This window comes from Vigna unguiculata, chromosome 3, assembly GCF_004118075.2.
Source record: "Vigna unguiculata cultivar IT97K-499-35 chromosome 3, ASM411807v1, whole genome shotgun sequence".
Taxonomy (NCBI): Eukaryota; Viridiplantae; Streptophyta; class Magnoliopsida; order Fabales; family Fabaceae; genus Vigna; species Vigna unguiculata.
The window spans coordinates 58,655,296-58,671,651 of record NC_040281.1 but is presented as its reverse complement, the minus strand read 5'-3'; the positions used below and the strand labels follow the sequence as shown (position 1 = coordinate 58,671,651).

The following is a 16,356-nucleotide window of genomic DNA, read 5'->3' as shown; positions in this document are numbered from 1 at the left end:
CCTCTAATCTTTCAAATAGCTTCCTCTCCCTCTTCCCTACTCAATCTATAAGAAAGAACACAACCATGTTCCTCAAATCTCTCATTAATACATCATTTTCTTTTACATATTTCTTACATAATTAAATTGGTGAAAATGTTTTTTTTCAACATATATGCATCTTTTTATTGTTTTTTGTGTCAAAGAATTTGGTTAAAATTATACTTTTAGTACGAGGACAAAAATTAGTATGAAAACATTGAGAATGTGTTTGTACAAATATGACATATGTATCAAATACGATATGTATTTGATGTATTGATACATTTATTTTAAAAATAATAGAACATGATACATAATATATGTATATTGAAAATGTACACAATTTCTTAAAAATATTATAAATATGTGATTATTATTATATGAATTCAAATTAAAATAAAATATATTAAACATTTTCAATATAAATTTTATAAACTATTATCATCAAAAGTATTTTTAGTTTAAATATCAAATACTTTATTAATAAGTATGGGAGAGTATTCTAAAATATTAGATACGGTTACGTGTTAGATACAAATATATGACATAATTTAAAGTAATGATGCATTGTAACGTGTCTCACTAATGATAACTCAAATACTCTTAATTTATCTTTTGTGAACATTTTTTTTTCTTATTATTATAGACGCATGTTTACAACTTTTATAGTAAAATTTATAAATTGTTGCGTTATATGATCACTTTCTACATTAGCTTGACAATTGATATAAAAATTGTCTAGGTTTTTTTACATTGATTATATTACATGAATTATGTGAAAGTAATTAGTTTGGTCTTATCTATACTGTATGAGTTTGGAGATCAACTCATACATGCATGTAATTAGAGAGTTCTTAGAAAAGATAATACACTTGGATCTTTGTTCTGGTTAGACTGACAAGATTGTCCACAATTTATTTTTAATTGGATTCAAGTATGTAGTTTTCCTTAATTGGACTATTCCTCTTAAAAGTTCAAAATCTAGTTTTAATTAATGGACTTCTCTATTGTTCTTTAAATTTTCTCTTCTCTGTTTTTCTTTTCTTTTTCGTATGTTATGAAAATAATGATTTGGTTAAATAATTAATTCAAAGCAGATATGACTGTTAACAAATAATAATAATAATAATAATAATAGAGTAATTAATATATAAATTATAGATGTATATGTTTCATTGTCTCTCAGTTTTGCGTATACATTTACATGTTCTGTTCCATTATACATATGTTTTACCAAATTTGATATAAAGATGTGTGTGTCTAGCACTTTGCACCTGTAGAGAAATATCATATAACTTTTTCTATAAAAAATTAGAGAACCCGAAATAGTTTATTATAATTATTTATTTATTTTTTGGTGATAAAAAAATAACATACAAATAATCAAATTACTTACTTTTCATCTTCTTATATGTTTGACTTAAAGAAACTCGTAATAACTCTAGAAAGTAGGAAGAGTTATAAAAATTGGTAATGGTGTGTGAAGAGTAAGAGTACTAATAGGATCAGTGACGTGTTTTTAATAATTATAATACTGTTAGTAAATTAGTAACGATACGACTTATTACATATAGTTGTTTTTTTCTCCAACTTTTATATTACTCTTTAACCGAGGAAGATGTACTTAATTCAGCGATAGTAGTAAAATTTAATAACAGGGATAATAATAATAATTATAATGAAAATGAGAGAAAATAAAATGTACATTTAAAATTAAAAAGCAAATTACATATATTCTTTTTTAAATGAATGTAAAAGTAATTAAAAAGTAAGTAACCTAATTTTAACTAAACAACAGTAACTCCAACACTCAGACGAGTCTTTTTTTAATCAATGTAATAGTTAGGAAATAGGGAACACAAGTGTACACATTAGAAATTTTAGAGAAGCACAGACGCAGTGCGATCTATCGTCTTCATATTTTGCAGTGCACTGCACCAAAATTAAAATGATTATTTCTGCAGAAAATTGCAGAGTTCAAACAGACAAGACTAAGGTGCTGATGAATTCTAAACAGGTGAACATCACAAATCTTTCACATGCTATTTTTCCATGTTAGGAAGAAATGAAAAGAAAATCCCCGCCTTCACGGACTCTGTTTCCCCGTAACAATATCCTTAAAAACTCAAATTCAACAACAATCATAAGGAAAGTTCAAAATTGCATATGTAGAAACAACAAATAAAGCAAAAAATGGCACCTTGCAAGTTAATAATGTTCTCTATATTCTGTTTCTCAACAAAACACCACAGCTTATGAAGATCCCCAAAATGAAATCAGAATCAGATTTCGTAACGTTAATTATTACTATCATCATATATAAAAAAAATAAAATAACCAAATTTGGAGAATGAAGATGACTAAGCTAAGGTATATGATATAAGTTGGATGGCTTCAAAGAATGGGTGTGGTTGAAAAAGGAGAGAGTCCGAATCCACTTCTCTTGATTCTTCAACAAATGAACTGCAATAGTGTCATTCCAGAGCTCGTGGCTACACACAGAGGGTGGATCAGGGTAGTTGTACATAGACCACTTAGCATTGTACCTATTTTTTCCACGGCGAGCCCACCGCATCCAATCTCCGAACACCTTATCCTCTGGGCCCACCACGTGTTTCTTGGGAATATCAGAGCCGTGGATCCACTCCACGATATCCCAGGACACCACAAACCCCATCCCAGACATGTAGTGTTTGAAGGGGTCCATGCTACCACACGGTATGACGAACCCATAGTATAAATCCTCCCTCGGCAACGGCCTCAACGACCGCACCAAACTGTTAACCCTCACGTACGTGTCATCATCCGCTTTCATCACGTAGTGGTAGGGAGGGTAGGGCCCCACACCGCTCGTGTCGTTGAACATCTCCGGCAGGCTCGTGAAGAACGTCGACGTTTTGCCCCTGTTCATGTTCTCGGTGCAGTTCAGGATGATGATGTCGTCGTGAAGCATGATCTCCAACGCCACCATCACTTTCTGCTCCTCTTTTGTGAGATTGCAGAACACGAACTTCACATCCACTTTCGCGCCCTCCCAGGTTTGCGTGCCGTACACGAGGCGCAGGAAGTGTCGTCGCAGGTACTGGTCGGGGAGGGTGAGAACGGAGATCAGGATTCTAAGGTCTTCTGATTCGTTTCTTATGGGTGCAGTTTCGTTTGAGAGAGCACATCGACCCAACCTTAGGAAGCCACTGAATCGAACTTCGTTAATTGCTGCGAACAAGCAGAGGAAGAAGATGACTATGAAACAAGAGCACACGAATCGCCCCCGGTTGGGCTTTGAGGACTTGGACGCCATTGTGTTTTCAAGCTTCGGAAAAGAAAGTGAGGTTTTGCATTTTGTTTTGGAAACGAGATTTGTAGTGTAGGGAGTGATGATACAATAAAATTTGAAGTTTCTTAGATGTAACGCATAGGAGAACATTTTCGTGCTACTGGGATTTCCCTTTTGACTTCTCCTCTTCTAAAGTAAATGTTGAGTAACTCAAATCTATTACACTTTTTTTTTTTTGTTTATTAAATTGAAGGTGTGTGTGTGTGTGTGTGTGTTGCGATGGTGGAGTTGGGCCTGAACGTTGGGCGCGTGCAATTGTGGAGAGTGGTTTGCTTGGTAAAGTGGTTTGGTCAACTTTTCGTAGTTAGGCGTATTTGCATGAACAAAGGTGGCTTCGGCATCATTCACGCCATACTTGATTATGATGCAAGTAACGCCATTGACTACCAAATAATTATTTAAGCTCCTAAGTTAAAATATCAGAAACTGTCTTTATTTATTCAATAGATTTTGTATGCTGATTACGATCAAGATGCGAAAGGAAAAGAAGAAATATTTAAAAAGTGTTTAATGAATATTATAATTCTTAAAATGTTATTAGAAGTGGTATATTAGAAAAGAAAAAAAAAAGTTTTCTATCAGCAGCAGCAGGTTGAAGCATTGTTTCCCTCGTGCTGGCATACCGTGAAATTCATGAAACTCCACTTTTTGAGCATAGTTAAGAAAAACGGAATAAACAATACTTTTTGTGACGGTGCCAGATCCGTTACCCCTTAATTGTTAAGGGAAGGATCCTTTTTAGCATAAAAAGGAATTACGTGTTTTGCTTATAAATGTTGAAAACAAAATGTTCACAACCTATTTTTTTTAATAATTATCTAACATCTCCTTTCAAGTAATCAAATATTATATTCAGATGATGACAACAATAATACTAATAAATATTTAAATTAAATAATTATATACTTAATTGAAGTATAATTATATAAAATAATTCAAAAATCATGACTAATTGACAAACTAGAGGAATTTGTTTTGGACCAATTTTTTGCGCGCATACATTGGGCGAGGTTAGAATTTCCCTTCCAATTATTCAAATACTTCAATAAAATTTTATATTCATTTTTTAAAAATTTAAAATCAATGATAAGATTTTCATTACATGTTAATGTTGATTTCTTTTAATTGAACGAGTAGAAGTCTGAGTTTAGTCCTTTTTAATCAAATATAACTCGTTAATGATGTTTAAGTTTAACGCTAAAACTAATGATATTGAACATGAAAATTAATGGTTTTGATCAAAATAAAAAACATCACATTCAAACTTTTCATTATCCAATTTCAGACAATGGAATCAATTTTCAGTTGTAAGGGGAAATTTTGATTTTGAATAATTAATATTAGAAAGTATTCAATACATTGATACTGGATTGTCCCTGCTATTTATAAAGTTTTACGGTAAATCGAAAAACCTAAAAATATCGATATAATTATTCTAAATTATCCAACATATGATTACACACCTTCTCATCTCTCTTAAACTCAACAAGGTCTCATTTGAGACACATAAAATTGATAACACCTATAAATTAATAGTTTAATAAATATCAGCTAAATGATGGTCTTCGATACTTTCATAGAGAACATCATTTTATAAAATAAAACAAAATAAAAATACAATTTCTAATATGGTGAAATCTTCAATCAAATAAAATATAATTTAGTTAAAATCATATTATTTTTGTTCAACCTTATTATTTTATCATATCATATCATACCATATTTACCAAACAAGCTTTTATCATTTTCAATACTGTATAACAAAACTTTACCTATATTAAAAGAGAATATATATATATATATATATATATATATATATATATATATATATATATATATATATACACACACACTTTATAATTAAGTTAAAATTCTATAAAATAAAATTTAAATTTAGAACATAATGTTAATGCCATATTCTAATGAAACGTACACGATAGTTATTACATATACATACGCCGCATATATAATGAATGTTACATTAGTTATTTTATATTTAATTAAGAATGTTTTTAAATAATTACAAAATTATTTTCTTTAAACAAATCCTCTCTCACTTGCTTTTTTATATTGACATAGTCCATAATGGATGTTATAAAAAGTATTTTCGCATATGAAAATACTTTTTAAAGCACTTATTTTGGAATTTATAAATTATGTATAATAGATAAGTTATATTTTGGATCGAATGTTTTGAAAGATATTTTCAAAAATAAAAATTATACTTTTAATTAAGCGTAATTTAGGAATTACAAGTTTTATAACGGTGCAAGAAGAGAAAAGGGGAGGCCCAGGAAGAAGCACCCTTGCTACTTTATGACAGGCTGGCAAGCCCATTAACCTGGACCGGACCAATAGAAATCCAAATTTCAAACTTGAACCAACATAACTATCATTTCTAAGTGAATATACTAATAGCATTAATGTTCATTCTTTTTGCACCCCATAATTTTTTTTGGTTAATTATGTTTTTATCCTTAAATTATTAGACGATTTTAATTTTAACCACTCTTTCAAAGTTTAGTTTAGTTACGTCTCTAATCTTTCAAAATTTGTAAAATCAGTTCTCAAATGCTAATGGCGTTGATGTTTTTCTCGCAAACCGTAATCTATATAAGCCTTTCATTTGGAACATATGACAAATTAATTAATTTAAAAAATTAAATTAAATTTTTACTTCTTTCTAAACTAGGCTTTCTTTTCCAAATCTTCTTCTATGGCATCCACCCAAATCCAAAGTCTTATTCTCCAACATCCATCCAATTTGCATATATAAAGATGTTACCCTTTTTCTTCTACAATCATAGTCCTAGATCGGAAACACCACAACCTCACCAATACCATCAGTGATGCCCTCTACTTTGGAAAACATTTTATTCATATTTTTATTTTTATAAATCTCAGTTGATCAACTATGACCGAATTTAGAGACCAATTAATTTGGTGGCTAAAACCTTAAGAATTAATGTTAATAATTAATTTAAAAATCAATTCATAATATAAACTATTTTAGTTATTAATTATAATTTTTTTGAAATAATTTTAGTTATAAAAAAATTATAATTTATAAATTAATATTTAGATTGGTCATTATAATAATTAAATATTTTTTTATCATTAAAAATGATCATTAATAATAATTTTTCTATAATGAAATAACATGATTTTGCATAGAAGTTAAATTTTGGTTCTCAAAGAGTCTAATTCTGACCTTCGCATTTATTGAATTTTACTGAAAAACTATATCCCACTGAAATGGACCAAAATGAAGGTTACAATTCGACTCCCAAAACCATGATACTAAGGTAAATATAAGGAACAATTTACTATATGGGAAAAAAATAAAAGGAATTTGTACTTTGTCAAAAAAAAAAAAAAAATCACAAGGTCACCTCTCTGCCAGAAAATCTAATCCACCTACACTCTTATACTATTCACATACCACAAAATTCGTTGGCCACACGGTGTGTCTAGTTTCTTCTATTATTTTTACTATTACAAGGTGTGAACTCGGCCTTCTAAGTCCATTTTTAGTTTTGTAATACCAAATGTGAGAACAAACAAAGTAGAACTCTCAAAACGGATAATTTGGTTCAACCTGACTCGATCTATTTCAAATTAATTATTTAGTGAACAAACTTAACTTGGTTCACTTATTGGTAAGTTAAAAAAATTTGAATCCAGCCTAACCCATTACGAGTTGTTGGGTTAAACGGATTAACCCACGAGCCCACTTAATTAAAAAAATATTTTTATTTTTTTTAGTCAAAACTAAATTATAATTCTAATTAGAATCTAAATAAATTTTAATACAATCCAAATACAAACCAAAATCATAAAAATACAAGTTATCTATGTGTTGGCTAAAAAAATAACTTAGCATGACCCAAATGCAAAGTTCAACTTAACGAAAAACACAAAACACTTGTATGATCATTTATTTGTGAGTTTGTGAACCAATCCAGTTCATTACGGATTCAATCCGGATGAGCCGGGTTCTAGGTGAGCCAGATAAAAAATCAATCCATATTAAAATTTGTAAAAAAATTTCAACCTAACTCTGTCCAAACCCGTGGTGAACTAGGTTAACGGATAGATTCCGGTCCATCTTGACAGTTATAGGAAAAAGATGTCGTTACTTTTTGTACCGTCAATACTTTTTCTAGACACAATTTCAGTGTATGGAGAAACTTTCTTTTTTCTTTGCTCCAGATGAATTTCCTATCACATGTTATGATGAAACTCTTCTCCAATCTTGTTGCATAAGCTCTAGGGTGAGAAACTTAGTTTGATCATCTTCGATGAAAGTGACTTGAAGAAGGAAATAGAAAAAAAAAATATCCCTTTAATGATCTTAAAACACAAGACAAATTTTTTTCACGAAATTTGTCGCTGCTTCTCCTATTTTTTTGTGAACAAAATTGTCAACCCTCTGATAACATATACCTAGCAAAGTCTCTTATACACTAAATAAACTCGACATCTTATAGTACATTTCTAATACATGAACCGAAATTTAATTACTTTAAGAACCCATATATGTATGTTTAAATATGAAAAACTAAAATACAACATGCATTAAAGAAAAATATGGCATAAAATTAAGAAATAACAACGAAAAGGATTTTTATGTAAAAGTTTTCACCTAGATATTTATTATGATAAAAAGACCATTTAGGTAGAATTTTATGCAATTGAAAAAATATAAAAGGGATAAATTGAATGCGTTCAACTCATTTTGGTCCAACTCATGTTAACCCACTGAAAATGAAGCGAAACGAATTGAAAACATTAGCTTACCTCACCATTATTTTTGTTTATATATATATATATATATATATATATATATATATATATATATATATATATATTATATTTATATGTTAATTTTTTTAATATAATTAATAATTAAAAATTAGTTTGTAAATGTGAGTTATTTTAATTATTTTTTATTTTAATTATTAAACTTTAAAAGGTATGCCTTGCTTTTAACTACATGTTTGTTAGGTAAGAATGAATTGACAAGTTAGAAATAATAATCTCAATCGTTATCTATAACAATATACAAAAATGATTCTCTATGTTGTGTTCATATTTCATAATATCAATTATATCTTTTATAATATCATTATTTATTAAATTTTTTAAAATTAACGATTACTTTTACCTATTTTCTATAAAACTGTTTATCTTTTTTTTATTCATCAACAATTATTTTCTCTATTCATTTCATTTTATTTTTATTAAATATACATTTATTTTGTATATTAACTTAATAACATTACACTATTATCACCTACTAATATAATATCATTCATACTTAAAAAATACGTACACACAGGCACGATAGTGCCTGTGTTTACGTTAGTAATATATAAAGAGAATTCCTTCTCTTGTGTACACATTTCATAATAACAATTTTACTGTTTATAATATAATTATTTATTAATTTTTTTAAAAATTAACTGTTAATTTTACCTATTTTCTATAAACTGTTTATCTTTTTTATTCAACAGTTTCTCTATTCATTTCACTTTTTTTTAATAAATATAAATTTTTTATATATTAACTTAATAACATTACACTATTATCACCTACTAACATATTATCATTCATATTTAAAAAATGTGTACACACATGCGGGCATATGAAAGATTAAAGACTTGATCCGTCAATAATCAAAGTCTACCATATCATACTTAAAAAAATTGTCTATTTATCTTGAAATTGTTGTAGTAAACCTCATACTATTTAACTTAAAGAAATTACACTATAATTTTACTAAACTTTTATTAGTACTATTTAACTTTAAAATTACACAAATCCTACGAGACTATTCCCTTTTTAAGAATTTTTGTTGGTGAGAAATCAATTATAAAATTAAAGGAAGACAAAGAATGATATATGATAAATGATAATACAATTTATAAACATTTGAGAATTTGACGTCGGATGGTAACGATTTTTTTTTTCAGGACTTACATATATAATTTGTGAGCAACTTTATGTTAGTCACAAATTAAAATTCAGGGTTTTCTTGTATCTATACTTTATAAAAATGTAAAAAAAAAAAAAAGACGACAAAACTTAATACTTTCTGATAAAGAAAAAAAAAATGAATGCATACAGAAAATAATTTGTGGGTAGCTTTATGTTAGTTGCAAATTAAAATTCATAGTTTTCTTGAATCTTATTTTATAAAAATATAAGAAATACAACGACAAAACTTTGGACTTTCTATAAAGAAATAAAAAATGAATGGATACAGAAAATAAGTGGATAAAAATATATCAAAAAAATAAAGTAAAAATTAAACTTTTTTGATTAAAATAAAATAAAGAAGAACTAATGAGAGAGAAAGAAAGAAATAAAAAGTTATCCATAAATCCCATCTTATTTTTATTATCAACCAACCAATATTACTTTCACTGTCTTCCTTTTTAACTAGCTGAATAGTGTAATGGGATCACTTTCACAAGCGTGTTAATATTGATAGATTTCTAATAAGATATAATACTGCAATAGTCAAATCAGGTAGTGTTATTTTTCTAGTTTTAAGCTTGAGATCACTATAACTTTTGCAAATAATTGAATAGACCTAAATTTTATTTTAAAAAACGTTCTTAGTTTTTACCATACGATTTTTATTCACAAACTTAAATTTAAAACATTATCAAATTATCCAAATCCCTAATCACTTGAACATCGCCATTCTGGCATTAAAAAAGATTGTTTTAAATTATTTTCATAACTGTTTTCCTAGCTCTGTTCCTTCTGATACGTACTTAATTAATATTTTACCTGTTGAAGTTTAGAACATGTTATGGCATCAAACTAAACTGTTGCTAAACTTATAAGAATATAACCAAAGCAACTTGTGACGTGGTTTAGTCATATTATATAGTGTCATATTTTTTCCAGTTCTCATTGCCATCCAAGTACATGTTATCTCAGACAAAAAATTAGCATTAGTACAGGGACAAACGTGGACTCTCTGTTATCATGTGTTTTTTTTTTTTTTTAGTTTATAGGTATTCAAATATGAATCTGAATTTGAAAAACACCTTTTATTTTAGATTTCGCCTTAATTTTACAGTAAAATCCAGTCTAAAGAAAAGAGAAATAACTTCTGCAAAATCAGTAGTTTGTACATGTTTGGAGAAGAAGAAAAAGAAGAAGAAAAACAGTCCCTCATATAATTTTCATATTTTAATTTTGTTGTACAGGGACAATGATAATGAAATAAATACACAAGAGAAAAAGGAACAACTAACAAAAACATCATATGTTCCCAGCTTCTTGTAATTGCTGCAAATCATAAAAAAGGATCAAAACAATCTCAAGAATCCAAAACTTTACAAATGAAAGGGAAAAAAAGGCACACTTTTTTTGTACACGTTCCTCTGGCGATCAACGCAAAGTGAAAAATGGAGATCTTCCACGAAAAAACGCAAGTCCTCCATTAGAAGAAATCCGAAGAACTAATCAGGGAGAGACCAATTCAAGACTATTTTCCCTGCGATAACGTAGCTGCAGTGAGATTTGTCTCTCCATCTGAAGCTGTCTTCTGAAATTGGTTATGAACATCTCTGCTCTCTTATCGATATCATCATCGGAGGGACAGCTTATGGTCCTCTGAAGGGTGTGCGCAGGAGGAGAAATCAAACCCTCCGAATCCGTTTCCTCTGAGGAAGAAGAAGGAGTACACATCATCAACCCTGGTCGATCGTTGAAACTAATCTGGCGTTTGCTGATAGAAACGCCGCGGAGAATGTTCGCCGCATGCCATGCGTGGCTGAGCACGGTGGCGCTCAGCAGGAGCTTCACCTTCTTCACGGCCACCCTGAGGCGGCTCAGTAGAGACGTTTTGTGCGAGCTCATGTTATTGTTGGTCGTTGTTGAAGGCCAAATAAATGAGATAATAGTTTTCGTAAAGTTGCTATCGTAGGTGGAAGATATTTATAGCAACTGGATAATGACACGCTGTTTCAATTTAAAATATTATTGAAGCAGAACGTAATGGATTATCGAGGAAGGAAAGGGATGCTGAAAATTTCGTGTACAAATAGATTACCGTGTACACTTTGAAAACTTGGTCTAGTTACATATATCTATGGTCAAACTTTGATTTTTTCTCATTTCCCTTTGCTTGTTGGCAGACCCAGTTACTGCAGGGTTGCCCTAATCATCACCACTTTGCAGACAATTTTCAATCGGGTTAATGATTTTTTTTTTTAAATAATTTTTTAACAACTAAATTTTGATTATTTTTTTTATAATATTTTAAGTGATCTTTTATTTATTTATTTTAGTATTATCAACACGAAATCATAGTTTACAGCCAATGAGATGCTGTTAGTTTTGTGTGGCCGCCCGAGCTTGTCTTATTCCTTTTGTAATTCTGTATCTAATCGTTAAGTGCGATGAAAAACACTTAAATAGAGTAAAATGAGATTAGATAAAGAAAATAGTTTAATGCAATGGGGGAATTTTTTTTTTTTAAGAAATTTATAGTGTATATTATTTTTTCGAATCTTAATTATGATTCACTGTATACGTAGTAAGTTTAGTTTTCTTGTTAGCTAAGGTGATAGAATAAAGAAATATACAATATACTAATTACAGACTATATATGAACATTTTTTAAATTACATTTCAAAATGATTATAAAAATATTTGCAAATAACAACTATGAGAGCTACCCAACTTAAAATTCTAAGGTGAAATAACTTATGACGACAAAATCCTCACTTGCATGAGAATTGTTGGTGATGAGATGAGACCCTCAAAATAACACAACAACATATATAGATTCACTGGTAATGGAACTCTTAAAATTAAATACAATAGAACTATAAAGAAAAAAAATGTGTAAACTTAAGTCTTTATAGAAAACGAAAAATTAAAAAAATATATAGATTAATTTGTAAGCAGTATTTTGTATATCTTCTTTAAATTCTAATTTTTAATTTATATATAAACTGATTTTACCTTAGAAATATTCACGGGTACATTTCCTGACAGATCTTTATTTCATGTTTAATTTTGTATTATTAAAAAAGTATAAAAAAATAATAATACAACAGTTTTGCGTGTTGGGCCCGGCCCGATCCTACTATCTAGGCTCCTACTTCCTGTACCTCGCTTTTTTCTCAAGCACCTCCCTAACCTTTGTAAAATGTCCATTCTACCCTTTCATTTAAAATAGTAAATAGTAAATTTTATTTTTTGTATCTTTATTGACCGTCTTCTCAATCTTCTCTTCACTGTGTTTCTTCATGGTCTTCTCTTTTCTTCTCCCATTTTCTGTGTCTTCATTCATTTTCCCATCAACAATGTCAACTCAACAATGTCTACAATACAACTCAAGTTTGTTTGTATCTAATGGACCTCCAACAAATCCTTCATCAACCACTTTCTACAATCCTTGTTGGTATATTTGCAATTATAGTCTCACCTATAGCAGGATTAGCTACAGCAACGAGATTAACATCAAGAGCTACAACACGATTCCTTCTTCAAAGTCTTTGTTTTTCAACGTCTCTACTTTTACCTACAGTACGTGCACCTCTTTTCTTGACATAAATATGTAAAAATAATCACATCTAATATATGAATGAAGTAAACACAATATTTTATTGGTTCTAGATAGGGCAATGATCGTAGCCTACGCGGATCTGGTACCTAATTGCAGAAAGCGTAATTCGAATTCTTTATAGTTTTCTGTTCTAGAAAGCATGCTTTATCCGGATCCATAAGTGCCTTACGGAAGGACTAATCTGGTGTTGGGTGATATTAACTACTTCTGGAATTTATTCATCCACAATATCTTTTCGAATCCGGAAATACATTCTGGATTACTCATTCCGGAAGCAACTAATATAATCAACCCATCTTCCTCTGTATCGCGTTCAGCCATATTATTTTCAACACTTCAGCACCCTCTAGGATTTTACATTTGCTATTTTCCAAGGGCATAAAGGGTATTTTAATAAAGGGTAGAATAGGAATTTAAAAAAGGTTAGGGAGGTGCAGGAAGTAGGAGCCTACTATCTATTACTCACTGACCCAGAGGTTGGGGACAATTTTTATGTGGATGTATTATAGTCCTATGAACATTTCTTCCTACACTCCCCTAAATTTATTATCCCTATTAAACCCTTGAATAAAATATATAAAAAAAATCCTAAATTTCCTTTTTATTCCTCCTTCTTCAGAAACGCTACTTTCACTCCTGGCAAAGTGTTGAGTGTGGTGGTGGTGCAAACAACCTCTACTCCACCATATAATTATTTTGGCCTTCCTTCCTCCTTCCGATATTGATGATGGAGAGGAAAAATTTGGGGAAGGAAGAGAAGCTTGTATGGAAGGAAAATTGACAGCGAAGTGCAAAAGAAATGACCTAAAAAAGACACGGAGTATAAAAAGTACATTCTCGATTAGTATTCCGAAAGGTATTTTCTAATCTCAGAATGTCTGGTGAAACATTCGATCCAAAAACATGTTATATTTCAAATTGGACCTTCCATCAGGTACTTTAGGTTGTGTTTCTTTTTAATAATCAATTTGAGGAAGAATGAATAGATAAATTTGGGGATGGAGAGATGAAAGTGAAGTTGTTTATTTTAAAAATGAAGAAGTGAAAGTAAAGAAGTCTGAAGATAAAATTTATGAAATTTGTGAATGATTTGATGAATATGATACATATAAAATAATATTTTAATAGATAAAATTATTAGATTACAATTTTATTTCTATGATTAAAATTAGTATAAAATAAAATATAATAATTATTAATTTTAGTATTATTATTAATATTAATTTTTTTATTATTATTAGTATTAGTTTTAATATTATTATTATATTAGTAATGTTATTATTTCTAATATTATTAGTTCTAATATTATTATTATATTAGTAATATTATTATTATTATTATTATATCTTTTATTATTATAAAAAAATTATATATTACTCTTCAATAATTTACATGATATAACTGTTGTTTCAAATTAATAAAAAATAGATATGTTATTATATGTTATATATAACAAAAAGAAAAAAAATAGAATTTTAATAATTTAAAGTATAACAAGTATTTTAAATATATTCTTTTAGTCACAAAAAATTACTCTTAACAAAAAAAATAATTTTGCTGTCATATATAAATTTATGTACACAAACTTCAAATCTAATATGATGACATGTTTTTTCTTCTTTCTCTCTTTAAAATAAGAGAATGAAATTCTTAAAATCTTATTTAAACAAACATTAAAATCATTCTCAAATCATTCTTTACTTGTCTATCTATTCGATCTCCGTTAAATCTATTCTTAGAAACAAGCAAACTTTGAAAATATTCAGAGCACAAAATCTGAAAGGTTTAAAAAACTATATATTCTGAATCGAATGTTTCAGACATATAAATGCTTTTCGGAATACTAATTTTGGAAAATATTTGTATTTTTCGTATTAGGTGTTCTAATAAGTATCATTTTAAAAAAAGTTTTCCAAAACATTTAATCCAAAATATAAAAAATATTTTTTAAAAGATATTTCTAAATCTGAAAATATTTTTTAGAATACCTAATATAACATAAAAACAGTTTTTGGATCGAATATTTTGAAAAATATTTTGAATCTGGATATATATTTGAGAACACACATTTCATAATGTATCTTTTCGTACTTTACAAATTGAGTATTTGAAAAAATATTTTTTTAATTTGGAAATATCTTTTGAAATATCTATTTAAAAAATATTAAAAAAAAGTGGTACAGGTAATTTTATTGTAATTTTAGTGAAGGCTGATTTAGGAATTACAAGTTTTACTGGGTACTAGCAATGGCAGACTTACGTTATGACATAGGGAACTATGGTTTCTCAAATTTTTTTATACTTACATAATTTATTATATGTTTTTAAATATATTTTTTAAAAAATTAATATTTTTAATATATTTTATATTTAAAAAAAATTATATATTAATGCATAAGATATACTTTTTCATTATCTACATTAATTTTTTTAATTTGACCTTTTGAATATTTAAAAAAAAAATAATTATTTTCTTAATATTTTTTTAAGTGATTACTTATTTAATTTAATTATTTTTTATTTAATTATTTTTTTAAACTTAAGCAATATAAATGAAAATTAATTATAATAAAATAAAAGTTATTTATATTTAATTTATAATTATAATAATAATAATTTTATTATTTTTTATTATCATAAAAAAATAAATACAATATTTTTACTAGTTTATATAAAAGATTTGATATTACTTTTTTAGTTTTTATTTCAGTTCAAAAATATCAAGTTGATCTTCTAGTTTTTTTTTAATTTCAATTTGGTTTCAATTTTTTAAAAAATAATACTATTTAGTTTTAATTTTGTTAAATTTCTTGAATTGGATCAAGATTTTTTTATAAAGATTGAAGTTGTAAATAATGATGATTTTCTTTGTTGATGTAAGTAGCATAATCTCATTATCAATTTTGATAAAAAAAAACTCCTTTCTTCGTTTCAAAAAATTTAACAGAAATCAACAAATTGCATCAATTTTTAAAAAATCAGGACCAATTTAATGTTAAAATACTAGAGAATTAATATAATATTTTTGGATGAAAAAATAGATCAAAAGAATAATTCAACCAAAATTTTAGCATTCCAAAATTTTGGCTCAAGATCCGCCACCAAGTTCTGAGAAGAAAGAAGAGAACGGTGCATGAAGAAAAACCCTGGCCCTACATGCTCTCCTATTACAATGCTGTCACAGAGGTTGGAGACAATTTTGTGTGTGGATGTAATAGTCCTACATACTCTCGCATTACATTGCTTTATCTTAAAATTTTATAAATATTCCAAAAAACGAAATGAAATTTAAGTGATGGTGATTATTAGGGAAAAAAATGTATTTCCATTTTATTTAAAACAATAGTTAAGTTTAATTGCAATAGTAAATTTTATTTTATATTTTATGAAATTTATAATTTTA

At 28.0% G+C, this 16,356-nt stretch overlaps 2 protein-coding genes across 2 annotated transcripts; both read right to left on the bottom strand.

Moving 5' to 3' along the window:
* Positions 1-2,203: 2,203 nt before the first annotated feature.
* On the bottom strand, positions 2,204-3,492 carry LOC114177087 (beta-1,3-galactosyltransferase 6). The gene has a single exon (XM_028062323.1). It carries the CDS (start codon positions 3,443-3,445, stop codon positions 2,387-2,389), a length of 1,059 nt encoding a protein of 352 aa, XP_027918124.1. The 5' UTR covers positions 3,446-3,492; the 3' UTR covers positions 2,204-2,386.
* A 7,038-nt stretch (positions 3,493-10,530) lies between these two features.
* Positions 10,531-11,297, bottom strand: LOC114177268. The gene has a single exon (XM_028062543.1). The coding sequence runs from the start codon at positions 11,234-11,236 to the stop codon at positions 10,841-10,843; it is 396 nt and encodes a 131-aa protein (XP_027918344.1). The 5' UTR covers positions 11,237-11,297; the 3' UTR covers positions 10,531-10,840.
* Positions 11,298-16,356: the final 5,059 nt, after the last annotated feature.

Bases quoted from the DNA above. Each gene is read 5' to 3' on its own strand.
- LOC114177268 (XM_028062543.1), bottom strand. From the start codon at position 11,236: ATGAGCTCGCACAAAACGTCTCTACTGAGCCGCCTCAGGGTGGCCGTG.
- LOC114177087 (XM_028062323.1), bottom strand. From the start codon at position 3,445: ATGTTCTCCTATGCGTTACATCTAAGAAACTTCAAATTTTATTGTATC.